Source organism: Odocoileus virginianus, chromosome 5 (genome assembly GCF_023699985.2).
Source record: "Odocoileus virginianus isolate 20LAN1187 ecotype Illinois chromosome 5, Ovbor_1.2, whole genome shotgun sequence".
NCBI classification, from domain to species: domain Eukaryota; kingdom Metazoa; phylum Chordata; class Mammalia; order Artiodactyla; family Cervidae; genus Odocoileus; species Odocoileus virginianus.
The window spans coordinates 69,976,124-69,990,066 of NC_069678.1; the positions used below are offsets into that span (position 1 = coordinate 69,976,124).

Below are 13,943 nucleotides of genomic sequence, written 5' to 3' on the forward strand. Positions count from 1 at the left end.
ACTAAAAAGCAGTGACAATAAGAGATGTTGGCAAGAAGAGCTGGTGGAGAAATTGGAACCCTCATACTTTGTGAGATTTTTAACTGGTAGGACCACTTTGGAAAAACAGTTTGATAGTTCTTCAAAAAGTTTAACAGAGTTACTGTATGACCCAGCAATTTCCCTCCTAGGTATAATCCTAAGAGAATTGAAAAATATGACTATATAAAAACTGGTACAAAAATAGTTCATTTTCATGTTATTCATAATACCAAAGAAATAGAAGCCAAATGTCCACCAACTGTTGTGGTATATCCTTACAATGGAATATTATTCAGAAAGAAAAAGACAAAATAATGATACATACTATTAGGTGGAATGATCTTGAAAATGTGATGCTAAGTGAAGGAAGCCAGTCACAAAAGACCACATATTATATGATCCCGTTTGTGTGAAATATAATTGCCTCCAGAACAGGCAAGTCCATAGAGACAGAAAGTAGATTAGTGATTTCCTAGGGCTTATGGGTTTGGGGAAGATAGGGAATTACTGCTAACAAGCACAAGGTTTCCTTCTGGGTTGATGAAAATGTTATGAAATTAGCTACCAGTGATGGTTGTCTAACTATGAATGTACTAAAACCACTGAACTGTATACTTTAAAATGGTGAATTGAATGCTATAGGAATTAAATCCCAACAAAGCTGTTACCTAAAAAAGTTCTGGCAATGCCCTTGGCTTTGGGCATTGGTGTCATCTTCTATAAAATAGGGCTCATGATAGAGACAAATTCAAAGAGCAGATGTGAAGATTAAATAAAAGATTGCATGTAAAACTTCTGGCACAGTGACTGATATCATAAATGCTTGATAATAGATGATTTTCATTAAACACATGAGCTTTCTCTTGTCCATCCTAAAACAGAGGGTCAGTGATACTTTTAGCAGACTAGGCTGGGGATTCACGATGACTTCAAATGCATGAAGACTGACCCTCCCTTCAACACCTTCAAGTCATATGTGCCTCTGAAGGAATAGCCTTATGGCTCTGATATCTGTTATTTATTTCTTAACTTATATATCTGAGACCTCGCTCAAGATGTGCTCATGAAAAATTACCCTTTTAATGGTGGAACATTTAATGAGAAACTGGATTATCTACTGCATAAGTGCCCTTCATACAAATTAGCTTGGCCCTGGGTCCTAATCTAAATTGGACTCTCTACTTTCCTCTAAATGGCCTAATATTTTCTTATTAATCTCTGCCCTCATTCACCTGATCTCGCTCTGCCTCCTTTTACAAAGTGTGCTCCTCAGCAGAGCTCTATGCCCTGACAAATATTTCTTAAGGCTGTCTTTGTATCTGACTTATGGACATTTTTGGGAAATGACCTGGAGTCTGGAATGTGTATGTTCCATTTTCAAGCCATCTTCCCAGTGGCATTTTAATGCTGCCAGTATATTAAAGATCAACAGATTTGGGTGAGGTGAGTTTTTGTATAAGTATCATCTCAAGGGCTTCCCATGGTGACTCAGATGGTAAAGAATCTGTCTGCAGTGTGGGAGACCCAGATTTGATCCCTGGTTTGGGAAGATCCCCTGGAGAAGGGAATGGCTATGCACTGCAGTATTCTTGCTTGGAGAATTCCATGGACAGAGGAGCCTGGCAGGCTACAGTCCATAGGGTCACAAAGAGTTGGACATGACTGAGTGACTGACCCTTTTATAGGGAAGTCGGATAGATGAGAAACAATTAACCATCATAATTAAAGGGACAAGCTTGAAGACACAGAACATAAGCAAACCACAGGCACGGGCTCTGGCATCAGACAGATCTGGGTGCAGGTCCCACTCAGTGAGTTTGTACAAGTTACTTGGCCTCTCAGACCTTCAATTTAGATCCTCATCTATAAGATCTGAGTAACAGTACCTATTCTAGGATTATTTTAAGGACTAAACAAATTGATGCATATAATGTGCTGTACTTAACGTGATAAATACTCCCTGGTATTGTCATTATAGTTAAACATTAGAGGAAGTTCCAGATAGTCAAAGAAATGTCATTAGTGATTGAAATAGTGTCAGGAATTGAAGAGTAAGATAAACTTCCCAAGAAATAGATCAAAGCATAGGCCACACCTACTGAATATTGTTTAACAATTTGGGGAAAGGTAACCTGCAGTGCCCACAGCTAGATGTCAGTAAAGGGTGTATCATGGCAAATGTTATTCTTTTTGTTCTTAGCTTTAGTCTCTGACATCTGCCCTTACTGATCCCAGAGGCTTAATTTTTACATTGATTACACATTCAGACAAATCATCTATGTGTTATATTTGCTTAATGGAATTAATTCAGAGACGTCAATATACCAGGAGTCAGCAAGAGTGTGGTGGAAAAAATATCAAGTGGGATTTGTGGACGACAGGTGCAGGACTAACTCTGCAGACACCCCTTCTCTGTGCTCTCCTGCTCTCAGAATTGTATCTTCTAGGTGCTTCTTTTACTGAGCTGATAACAGGGGTGGCAGCTACCGTGTATAGAGAACTTACCATATGAATCCATGCTTTTCACGTGCTATCTCATGTAAGTTACTGTTCATAATAACTCTGAAAGAGAATATTTAATCTTCATTCAATAGTTAGGAGATGGAGGCTCAGCAGACAGTTTAGTTGACTTATAAGTGAGAGCCATGATTTGACATGAGGATGTCTGGCTGTAAAGCTTCTGCCTTCTTATATACCTAGCATAACACACTACACATTTTTGTTTGCAGTCATCAAAAACTTGAGCCTCTAGGGGCATAGACTGTCTCATTCATCTGTTGCCAGCGAGTAGTAGCATCTGGCACAGAGATGATGCTCAGTAAGGGATGAATGAATAAATGAATGAAATGCATGCCATGTTCTGTCAATAGAAAAGCATCACACAGTGGTTAGCTATTACCACTATTGTGGTAGTATTAGCTATTGTTTTTTTCTGTTTTAAGTATGTCCTCAAATAATTCTCAGCTCCGCTTAATGGAAGGGCCTCAATATGTGCATCATGTAGGTAGAGAGAAATCGGCTGAATTATCTCTGATATCCTCAGCTCTAAATTTTCAGCTGATAAAAGAAGGCATGACGGAGGAGGTACCAGAAGCTGAAGTTCATGATGTTCCAGGAGATGAGTATCAGAAGTCTACGGCATTCCAGACTTAAGGACTGCATGATTGGGACTTCCCTAGTGGTCCAGTGGTTGAGACTCTGTTCAGGGGGCACAGGTTTGATCCCTGATCAGGGAACTAAGATCCCATATGTGACCCCCCCCCCAAAAAAAAAAAAAAGAAAAAAGAACTACATGAGCAATGCCCCAACCTATGACTCCTCTGATGGACATTTGATGAAGTTAGAGATTTGAATTCCTATATATTCTGTTTCTTCTGACTGTGTGAATATGGACAAGCTATTTGAATTCTGTGACCTTCATCTGGGAGCTGGATATGGTTGAGTTGTGAAGAGTGGGAATAAAGTTTATAAAACATCTCACAAGAAACACATCCTCTGTTCACAGTAACTTTACTGTCTTTATTTTATGTGGATGTGTTTGAACTTCTGGTTGATGTGTCTTAGCAAAATATTATGCTAATAATTACTGGGAAATCCCACTGCAAGGTATGAGGGCACCATACCAAGGAGTGTGGAAGCTTATTTCTATACACACGAGTTAGCAGAGGAGATATTGTAAAACCATTCTCTGATAATTGACCCTGGGTCATTACTTGATACAAAACAATTACTCTGGAGCCTCGTTATAAAATGGCCCATAGAATTGGGTGTAAGGAGGGTCTTGGACCCCGGCCAAAGTCATTTTAAATGCTGGAAATACCAGAGAGACTCAGGGCTAATATATTATTCTAACAAGAGTGTCAGACGTAAACTTGTAGTGCGTAATGATCATTTGTTGACAATCTAGTGTGCATCAGACTCCATATTGGGTATTTTACATGTGTTATCTGACTTTTTTAATCTTAATGCCACTTTGTGGTTGGTTACTTTTAATAGTTTTCTTTGTTTCTGCCTGAGAAAACACAATTTTAGAGAAAATTATGTAATCTGCCTGAGGATTTGGAAGGATAGAGCCAGAATTTGCATCCAGGAGTGTCATCATTCTTTTGTACGTGATCCAGTGATTTGACTTTCCTTGAATTTAGATAAACCAGAAAACCAGTCTTGGAACTGTGGATATTTAAAGTCAGTGGGACCTGAATACCTACATATCCGAATCCTGCTTTTCTTTCTTTTTAGGTCAGGATCGCAGTGAAGCCACTTTGATAAAGAGGTTTAAAGGTGAAGGGGTCCGGTACAAGGCCAAACTGATTGGAATTGATGAGGTTTCCGCAGCTCGGGGAGACAAGTTATGCCAAGACTCGATGATGAAGCTCAAGGTACTGTGCCAACATTTTATTTTAAACTGTACATTTGATATGACCGAGAGGAAAAATGATTACAATCACTCTGGTAAACATATTTTTATTTATTCACATACTGGTATACTACTTAGTATACTGATGACTCACTGCATTTATATATTGGGAGGATATGTCACTCATTTAGCAAATATTTATTAAGCATCTCCTATGTGAATGTGTTTCGCTACTCCCTGTTTTGCAGTTATTGATATAATAAAAACATATCATATTTTATTCAATTGTATCTTCATTGTGTGGCTTCAACAAAAATAAAAGTACAAAATCATCAAATCCTACAGTCACTGAGATTACATAGATTTTTCTACTTTATTTTTTAATAGCTTTTCTATATTCTACCATATGATGAATACAGTAAAAGATTTTATGTTAATACAATGATTTTATTCATCCTTGTAATTTTGTAAAATTTTAATTGGAGGCTAATTACCTTATAATGTTGTAGTGCTTTTTGCCATACGCTGACATGAATCAGCCATGGGTGTACATGTGTTCCCCATCCTGAACCTCCCTCCCCCCTCCCTCCCCATCCCACCCCTCGGGGTCGTCCCAGTGCACCAGCCCTGAGTACCCTGTCTCACACATCGAACCTGGACTGGCGATCTGTTTCACATATGATAATATACATGTTTCAGTGCTGTTCTCTCAAATCATCCCACCCTTGCCTTCTCCCACAGAGTCCAAAAGTCTGTTCTTTACATCTGTGTCTCTGTTGCTGTCTCACATATAGGGTCATCATTACCATCTTTCTAAATTCCATATATATGCATTAATATACTGTATTGGTGTTTTTCTTTCTGACTTACTTCACTCTGTATAACAGATTCCAGTTTCAGTTACCTCATTAGAACTGATTCAAATGCATTCTTTTCAATAGCTGAGTAATATTCCATTGTGTATATGTACCATAGCTTTCTTATCCATGTCTGCTGATAGACATCTAGGTTGCTTTCATGTCCCGCCTATTGTGAACAGTGCTGCGATGAACATTGGGGTACATGTGTCTCTTTCAATTCTGGTTTCCTCAGTTTGTATGCCCAGCAGTGGGACTGCTGGGTCATATGGCAGTTCTATTTCCAGTTTTTTAAGGAATCTCCACACTGTTCTCCATAGTGGCTGTACTAGTTTGCATTCCCACCAACAGTGTAAGAGGGTTCCCTTTCCTCTACACCCTCTCCAGCATTTATTGTTTGTAGACTTTTTTGATAGCAGACATTCTGACCAGTGTGAGATGGTATCTCATTGTGGTTTTAATTTGCATTTCTCTGATAATGAGTGATGTTGAGCATTTTTTCATGTGTTTGTTAGCCATCTGTATGTCTTCTTTGGAGAAATGTCTGTTTAGTTCTTTGACCCATTTTTTGACTGGGTCGTTTATTTTTCTGGTATGGAGCTGCCTGAGCTGCTTGTATATTTTTGAGATCAATTCTTTGTCAGTTGCTTCATTTTCTATTATTTTCTCCCATTCTGAAGCCTGTCTTTTCCCCTTGCTTGTAGTTTCCTTTGTTGTGCAGAAGCTTTTAAGTTTAATTAGGTCCCATTTGTTTATTTTTGCTTTCATTTCCATTATTCTTGGAGGTGGGTCTCCTTGTAATTTTTATTAATATTCCCCACATACTTTATAATAAAGGGAAAATATTTTTTAAATGATGTGTAATATTGGTATTTGGAGATAGCACAAAGAGATTTCTGATTTTAAATGCTTTAAAGAAGCCTTTTCTTTGAGAAATCTAACAACTTGGGAAAGATTTTAATATACAAAATAAGAAAATTATTAAGTAGCCTTTAAAAACATACAAAATCATGTATTGTCTGTTCCCAGATTCCAGTCTCCATGTAGTCTATGCTTATTTTTTTTAAAGTAATATAAAATATTAGAAAAATTATTTAACAGGAAATCTCTAAGTATCATATACATTTAAGATCTATAATTTAATTTTTTATTATAGAATTCAAAACAATGCTCTGTAAAAAGTTTGAAAATACAGAAAAATGTAAGAGGGAAAATTAACTTACAGTCACACTACACAAAGAAAATCAGTATCAACATTTTTGTGTTATTAACAATCTATGTATTTTTATATACATTTTTGTATATATATGTGAATCATATGCATATATATAGTGTAATTGGAATGACCATTTATAGCTTCATATCTTGTTTTCTTCCTTACCTAATATACATCATGTACATTTTTTTCATCTTTTCTAATAGTCCCTGAGGATACAACTTGGTCAATATAATTTTTTTAATATAAGAAAAAGGGAAGGAAAAAAAGGCTGGCCAAGTTCCTAGTAATATTATATAGGACAATGTCTTATAAAATGACTTCTTTGCCTTTTCTTTGACAAATGCTTAATAAGGCACAGTTATTATCTTTGTTTATATTGTACACATTTTCTCAATGGTTTATTTTAACATGTGTATCAGATTCAAAGACTCCTTGTAGTCTAGCTATAAGAACCATTCTTTTTAGAAACTCTTAATTTTCTAAACTGTTTATCCATTACTTTCTTTTTATTTTTTTTAAGCTGTTACATAGCAAATTTTATTTTAATAGTTATAAATCTACCAGAAGGCATACCAGAAAATGTATAAAAGATGTTAAAATCACAAGTTCACAGATTGCCTCCTTGGAAGAGGTTAATGTGTCTTTTTATGAAAAGAATAATTAAACGATGTTATGAGATTTTAGGACAGTCTAATAATGGGCCCCCTTATTCTGCCAAATTAAAATCTGGGTGATAAGTATACAAAGGAGTCCAACAGGAAGAATTCTAAATTTCAGCTTTATGACTGATAAATGCTGGTCTGGAAGACATGATACAGGTACACAGCCACAAAGCATGCTGTAGGGAGACAGGCTGTTCCAGTGGGTCTGTGGGACAGTTGGCTAACTACAGCCTTCCCTGTTCACCCCCATTGTCCTAAAGCCCTGTGACCCATGTATGAGATCACTTCAGAACTCACCCTCTCTACCAGCAGGTGGATTTCAGAGAGAGAACCCAGAGGAGACTATGCCATGCCTGTCTCCCCATGGAGACTCTAATCAAGGATGGGGATAAAGGCCAGGACCTTAATTCTTGGTGAAGTTGGTCTTACTGAGTATGAGGCCAGGCAGGTGGAGATGTGCTTTTGACAAGTATGAATTAAAAGACATCAAGATAATCTCCAGTGACTGGTTCCCACCCAGAGCTACAAGTCTGCTGAGGACAAGAAAAAGGCTGATGCATCCTCACCCAGCATCCTGATGGATAGCATTCACCAGGCACAGGTCACAGAGCACCTCATCAGCCATCTGCCTTCATAGAAGCATAGACGTATCCGCGGGTGTGAGGCAGGAGTTGACTTGTATGCCCTGAAATTCTCCCTAAAGATTAACATTCACACAGGCTAGCTGGACCAGCCTGGTGATGATTGCTAAGCTCCTGTGTGTGTGTGTGTGTGTGTGTGTGTGTGTGTCTGTCTGTCTGTCTGTCTGTCTTGGTTACCTGCAGTAAAGTGTCCCACCTGTCACCCCTTGTAACCAAGTGGTCCCCAAACCCCTGAGGCTTGGTCTGACCATAACACACTCCTGCCAGATGCTCTGAACTTGTAGAGGGTTCTTGGTTTCCAGACAACTGTCTTTTATTATTTGCAAGTTGCAGAGAAGAATGTTGACATTTCCGCTCCCCGTGGTGTTTCTTTAGGAAGCACAGAAACATAAATGATCGATTCTCCATTTGGCCTCCTGCCCAGGAAAGAAAGACAAAGAAGTAAAAAATGTCTGTTAGCCTTGCAAAAAGGCCCACTTGTTCATGTCAGGCCATATGAGAAATTAAAAAAGAAAAAAATTCTGTTTTTCTTTGCTAGACTCTCTGACGCTGGTTCCTAATGTAGAGGTTTTTCTCTTGGGTTATAGAGATTTAAGAGGGGATTCGTAAATGTGAGTTTGTGTGAGCCATTGCCTGTCCACCAGCGAAGCCTCATTGTCATTGTATTTTAGTTTAGTCACCAGCACTTTTATATATATTATCTCTTTTGATCTTGTGAGGTAGCTTTTAGCCTCCTTGTTTGTAAGTAAGAAATCTGAGGTTCATGGAAGTTATAGGATTTGCCCCAGAGCCTTCATTTTAATATGGATTAAGCCCAGAATTCAAACCAAGATCTCCAGATGTCTCATGTTTGATAGGATATTGCTAAGTGCTTCCTTCTATTTGGTTTTGTATCTGCACTGAAATCTATCTTGGTTGCCCAGCTAGATTTTTAAACCCCTACACATAAGCTACTACTCAGTAGCCCCACATCATTAACTTACAAAGTATTCACCTCTCAGAGGTATCGGGCAAAATGGTGTCTCATAAAGACAGTGCCTGGAGGACTGATTGCAGAGCCCAAGGTGAATCTATTAGTCAAGGTCCTGTAGGAAATAGTCACCCCGGCTAGGTCAGATGAGGACACTTTAATGAAAGAGCAGCTCGTGCAGGGTAGGCCAGGTTAAGGTAGCAAAAACTAGAAATAGTGGGAAGCTGTTCCCATCCCAAGGAGAGATATATTAACTGGAACCCAGGGAGGGTGGGTTTGAGAAGGAAGTCTCCTCGCCATGCAAAAATATAGCTGCTGCTGGAGATTGTAGAACAGGGATGGGAAGAAAGCAGAAAGAAATACCTGGACCTCTCTCTTTCCACCGCTCTGACCTCCTGTCTGTGCTTTCCTTGGGGGAATCCAAGGGACGGGATGCTCAGAGGACCTGAATGCAGAGCTTAGGGGCCAGTCTCTGGGTTAAAGCGAGGAAGATATCTCTATCCCCTTCTTAACTGGGAAAAAGTGAAACTTCTGATGAGTTTTCCCCCAGAGACTGTATAGCTGATTTAATTCCTAGTGCTGTTCATGGAGCTTTCTGGAATAGCATTCTAGATTTATGCTCGGCCTGCAGCCTGTTGTGTGGGCTCACCTGCTTGACCTATTCCCTGGAGGGGAACAGTCATCCCATCACGGGCATGCACCCTGCTGTGTGAGGTCTCAGTTCCTTCCTGGGCAGCATCTGATTGGACTCTCATGGCAATCCTGCCTGTGTACCTGACCTCGTCTGTGTGTATACGTTCCTCCAATAAGATGCTGCCTCAGTGTGACTCCCTCAGAGATGCCTGCATCAGTCATTCCACACAGTGCCTGATGCATGACATTGCTTCACAGTCTCAGGATTGGTACCAGTGGTGATGGTCAGTCAAGTTTGCTGAGCTCTCCCTGCATGCTGTGCCCTGTGCCATGTGCAGTATGTGCCTGGTTTGCTCTTGTTAAAAGTATGAGTTAGTCTCATTTGGAGTTCTCCTTCACTACTGCATCTGGACGCCGGGGTTTCCATCTTTTTTAATCAATGCTGCCCCATAGAACCCTTCCATAGGAAGGAACCCTAACATTGAAATTCAAAAGATGGCTGTTGAAATTCCTTATATCTCTTAGTTCTGTGAGGTTTGAGGCAGTCACTTGACCCCCTGAGCTTATATTTTGTCATGTGTAAATAAAGGAGGTAATTCTTCCTTCCTAGGATTGTGGGATGAGCTAAATTATATAACATGTAAGAGAACTCCTTCCATTTGGTAGGTACCTGGAAAACACCTGGAGAGTGTTTTGGAAAAACACTCTCGTTGGAAAAACCTCTCATTTTCAGGTTCCCAACAATGACTTTGTAGGCCAGGTTGCTAATATTAAACCCCCCAAAGATACCTATATCTGTATCTTCTAATTCTCCAACCATCCCTGTCACCTGATCTTCTGTTGGTTCTGCAAAACACCACGGGGAGGTGTGACCCTGTGACAGGCTGTCTGGTGGCAGATTTGCCTGGACTTCGAGTAGTTTTTCAGGGCTTGACTCAAGGTTGTGTCTCACAGGAGAAATGTGCTTGGTAAAATTGGAGTTTATTTTTCCCAAAGATCGTACCATGTGCATCATCCTTCTCTCTTGTATTTGTCCTTTTATTTGGGAAGGTGTATCACCAGCAGTCCCAAGCAGAAATGCTCTCAAACATGCTCTTTCCATCCCTCTTTATCTGCAGCCACATTCTGCCAGGGAATTCTTGGAACCATTTGGAACAGGAAGTGAAAGGGAGCATTATTAGCTAGTCAGCATCACTGTGTGTTGGGAATTAGTGCTGTTTGATGTTAGGTAATTCCAAGAGCTGGGGGTTGTTAGGACTGTTTTGGAGATGGGGTCGTTGAAGCTACTCTTTTTGACCAAAGGAACTGTGATGTCTTCATGTTGGAAGGACTCAAGCAAGAAAGAGAGGCTCCCTACCCATTGCCACAGTCCTTCCAATGCCTCCATTTATAACAGGACTACTTCTTGTTCTCTCTTTTGCATATGTCTGGATCCTGAAGTTGAAGGTCAGGCTGCAGAGGGATGGCAGCATCAGTTACTTTTCTCCAAATCAAACTAGGAACACAGATTTCAAAGTCAAGGTTTTCATAGATTCAAAACCTAGATTGTTCACTACTCGAGTGAGGGGAAAGTCAGTTCACTTGTTTGAGTGCCTTTTTTATTCCAGTCTCTATTCTTGACCCTGGGCATGCAGAATGAATAAAACAAAGTTCCCATTGAGCCCGTTGAGATTTTGTCCTATTGGGCAAAGGCAGACAGTCAACAAATGAATATACAGTATACCAGAGGGTAGCATAAGGGAAAAAGATGCAGGGAGAAAGATCAGATGCAGTTTGGAGTGGAGGGTGGAGGGGTCAGAGACAGCATCTTTGTTTGGATGACACTGAAGAGAAATAAGAACTACCCCTGGGATTGCAAAGACATACTCTGAGCCTTCTCCCATGTCCATAAAACCATCTCTCATTGAATTTATGGGAAAGCAAGCAGCACATTGAGGAATCTAGAGACCTTTGAACAGGAGGAGGGGTTAAAGAAACAGAGGGCTTCGCTTTGGGAGTAAGTCACCCTGTAACTATGTAAAGGACAGTCATTGGAGGAGGGATCCTACGTCAGTGGGTACATCCCTGAAGGTCAAAAGAGGAACACCAGGTAGGATTACAGGAAAGAAATCTGGGCTTATTAGAAAGAAGAGATATGTAAAGAAGTAATGACTCTTGCACCAAGAGTCTTGAAAGTAGACGTGTGGTCTCAACTTTCTAACCAGTTCTCTGTACCATCTTGGAATTGTCTACCCGGCTTATCAAACATCATTTTTCTCAGCTGTCAGTTGAGAAATTTGGACTGATTACTTCGAAGGTTTCCTGTGACTCTAACATTCTGTGCATCGGTATGTCAGAGGTGCCTGAGGATGAATGGGTGACTCCTGAGGCAGTGCATTTCCTGTTACTAGTTCCCAAACAGGAGCTGGACCACAAGTGCTAGCGTTGGTTGTGACATCCTACAGTGTACCATGCATTGTACTAGATACTTTTCATACGTTTTCATTTCATTCTCTCAAACATGCCAGAGAAGTATTTACACTCAAGGAAGCAGAGCAAGGAATTAAGTCATTTGTCCAAGATCACAGCCAGAAGTATAATCCAGATGTTTCGATTCCATAGAATATTTCCAGTACCCAAAGTGAGGATAATCATACAACCTTAAGAGAATGCCTCTTCCTTGTGTTGGTCGTACCTCTGACTCTATTCCAGAACATGCTGTGCTGAGAACAACACAAAGGACTTTTTTCTCTTGGGAGTATGAAATCATTATTATTTTAGACTTTTCTACTCTGATAAAAGCCCAGAATGATTACTGGTGAAAGATGGGCTTATTCTCTCCCTCTGTGGAAGCTCGTGGGGATGAAGGGGTTGGAAGCCTCAAAACACCTAATGCAGAGTCTGCAACAGTCCTAGAGCATAATGCCCTTGAATGTCCTCATCCTCTCAGTTGTACCCTAGTATTATGCCCATGAAAAGTAAAGTGAAAGTGAAAGCCTCTCAGTCGTGTCTGACTTTGCAACCCTTTGGACTATACAGTCCGTGGAATTCTCCAGGCCAGAATACTGGAGTGGGAAGCCTTTCTCTTCTCCAGGGGATCTTCCCAACCCAGGGATCAAACCCATGTCTCCCGCATTGCAGGCAGATTCTTTACCAGCTGAGCCACAGGGAAGCCCATGCTTGCCTGTAATTGGCCACCACAGAGGCTAATTTAAGAAGCAGGTGTTTTTACTCTTAACTTGCATCATATCAACTTTTTTGAGGGAACTCTTGATAGCACATTCATGTCATAATAATTTCTTGAGTGTCTCCCACCCTCCAGGGACTGTCCTAGGTATTAGAGAGAGAGTAGCGAGCAGAGTAACATACCCACCTTTTGTGACATTTACCTTCTAATTGACTCACACATATCTTCAGTATGTTAAAAAAAGATTGGAAAAATGGGGAAACAGGTTTTTGAGAAATAGAAGCGCTTGATAGTTGCTTTTCTTGAAAGCACAAGAATGATTGGGAAAATGGTAGAAGAACATACAAAATGTATGGGTAAAAACTCAAGCCATAGGCAGATGACAATCACATTTTTCTAAACAGACTTGAGACATGCAGTCTGGCAATATTTTTTCTTTTCTTTTTAATCTCTATAATTAATTCACATGAAAAGTTTTTCCAGAAGTATGAAATTAAAATCACATTTAGGAACATATCCCATGACTCATCTTTATTTAAAAGGTTAAAACCATATCTAATACAAAACCCAGAAAAGATCTTAACAAGAAACCATATTGTGTTTACCCTGGGATCTCAAATTCTGAGCCGACTGTCTAGGCACAAAGTAGGCACTCTGTAAATCTTGGTTTGCCCAATGAATCTAAGTTCAGATATTTGTTTATACAGTTTTTGAGCAGTGAGGACAAGTGTTACCCTAAAACATCAAGAGGATGCAAGCCCATTGGGAAAGATAGTATGGAAGTGGGGAGGGAAAAGAGTGTGCGTGATTGGTGGCATTGGTTCATGGTATCTGACATGCCTTTGGGACCAGAGGGAATTTTCAAATGAAAACACTAAAGTAAAAACCACATCCTTCCTTTCAACAGGGCGTTGTTGCTGGCGCTCGTTCCAAAGGAGAACACAAACAGAAAATCTTTTTAACCATCTCCTTTGGAGGAATCAAAATCTTTGATGAGAAGACAGGGGTAAGTAAAAGAATCACATGGCATGGTGAAATTGAATCCATTGACAGATGTGCCCTTAAAAGCCTCTACTCTTCTGGGCAGGAATATCAAACAAGCATAAAAACACATAAAGCAACTGACAAACTTGATCAGCTGTGATCGTTCATCAAAGGGAGGCTCTTCCCTGACTTGGGCACAGTATGACTGCACCGTGTTTCTTACAGTATAATTGGGATAAAAGTGTCACACAGTCCTGGTAATGCAATGGGAGATTGATGTGCTTTGAAGAGCAGTGGGTAATGTGACAGTTTAAGTTAAATTTCCTTGTGTGTTGGCAACTTTAATGACATGCGTCCTAGAGGGAGGTACGGGGGTCTTTTGACTTGGTCAAAGCATCCAGACTCTCTTGAATTGAACCTGTGGCACCTTGCA

General features: G+C 40.0%; 1 protein-coding gene across 8 annotated transcripts in view; it reads left to right on the top strand.

Moving 5' to 3' along the window:
* Nucleotides 1-13,943, top strand: part of DAB1 (DAB adaptor protein 1) — a 1,301,090-nt gene that overhangs the window by 1,139,164 nt on the left and 147,983 nt on the right. For all 8 annotated transcript variants that reach the window (XM_020904860.2, XM_070468111.1, XM_070468106.1 and 5 more), the window contains 2 exons: nt 4,261-4,400; nt 13,434-13,532. In XM_020904860.2, the coding sequence (XP_020760519.1) occupies nt 4,261-4,400; nt 13,434-13,532 (239 nt within the window). The remainder of the gene's footprint in view (nt 1-4,260; nt 4,401-13,433; nt 13,533-13,943) is intronic.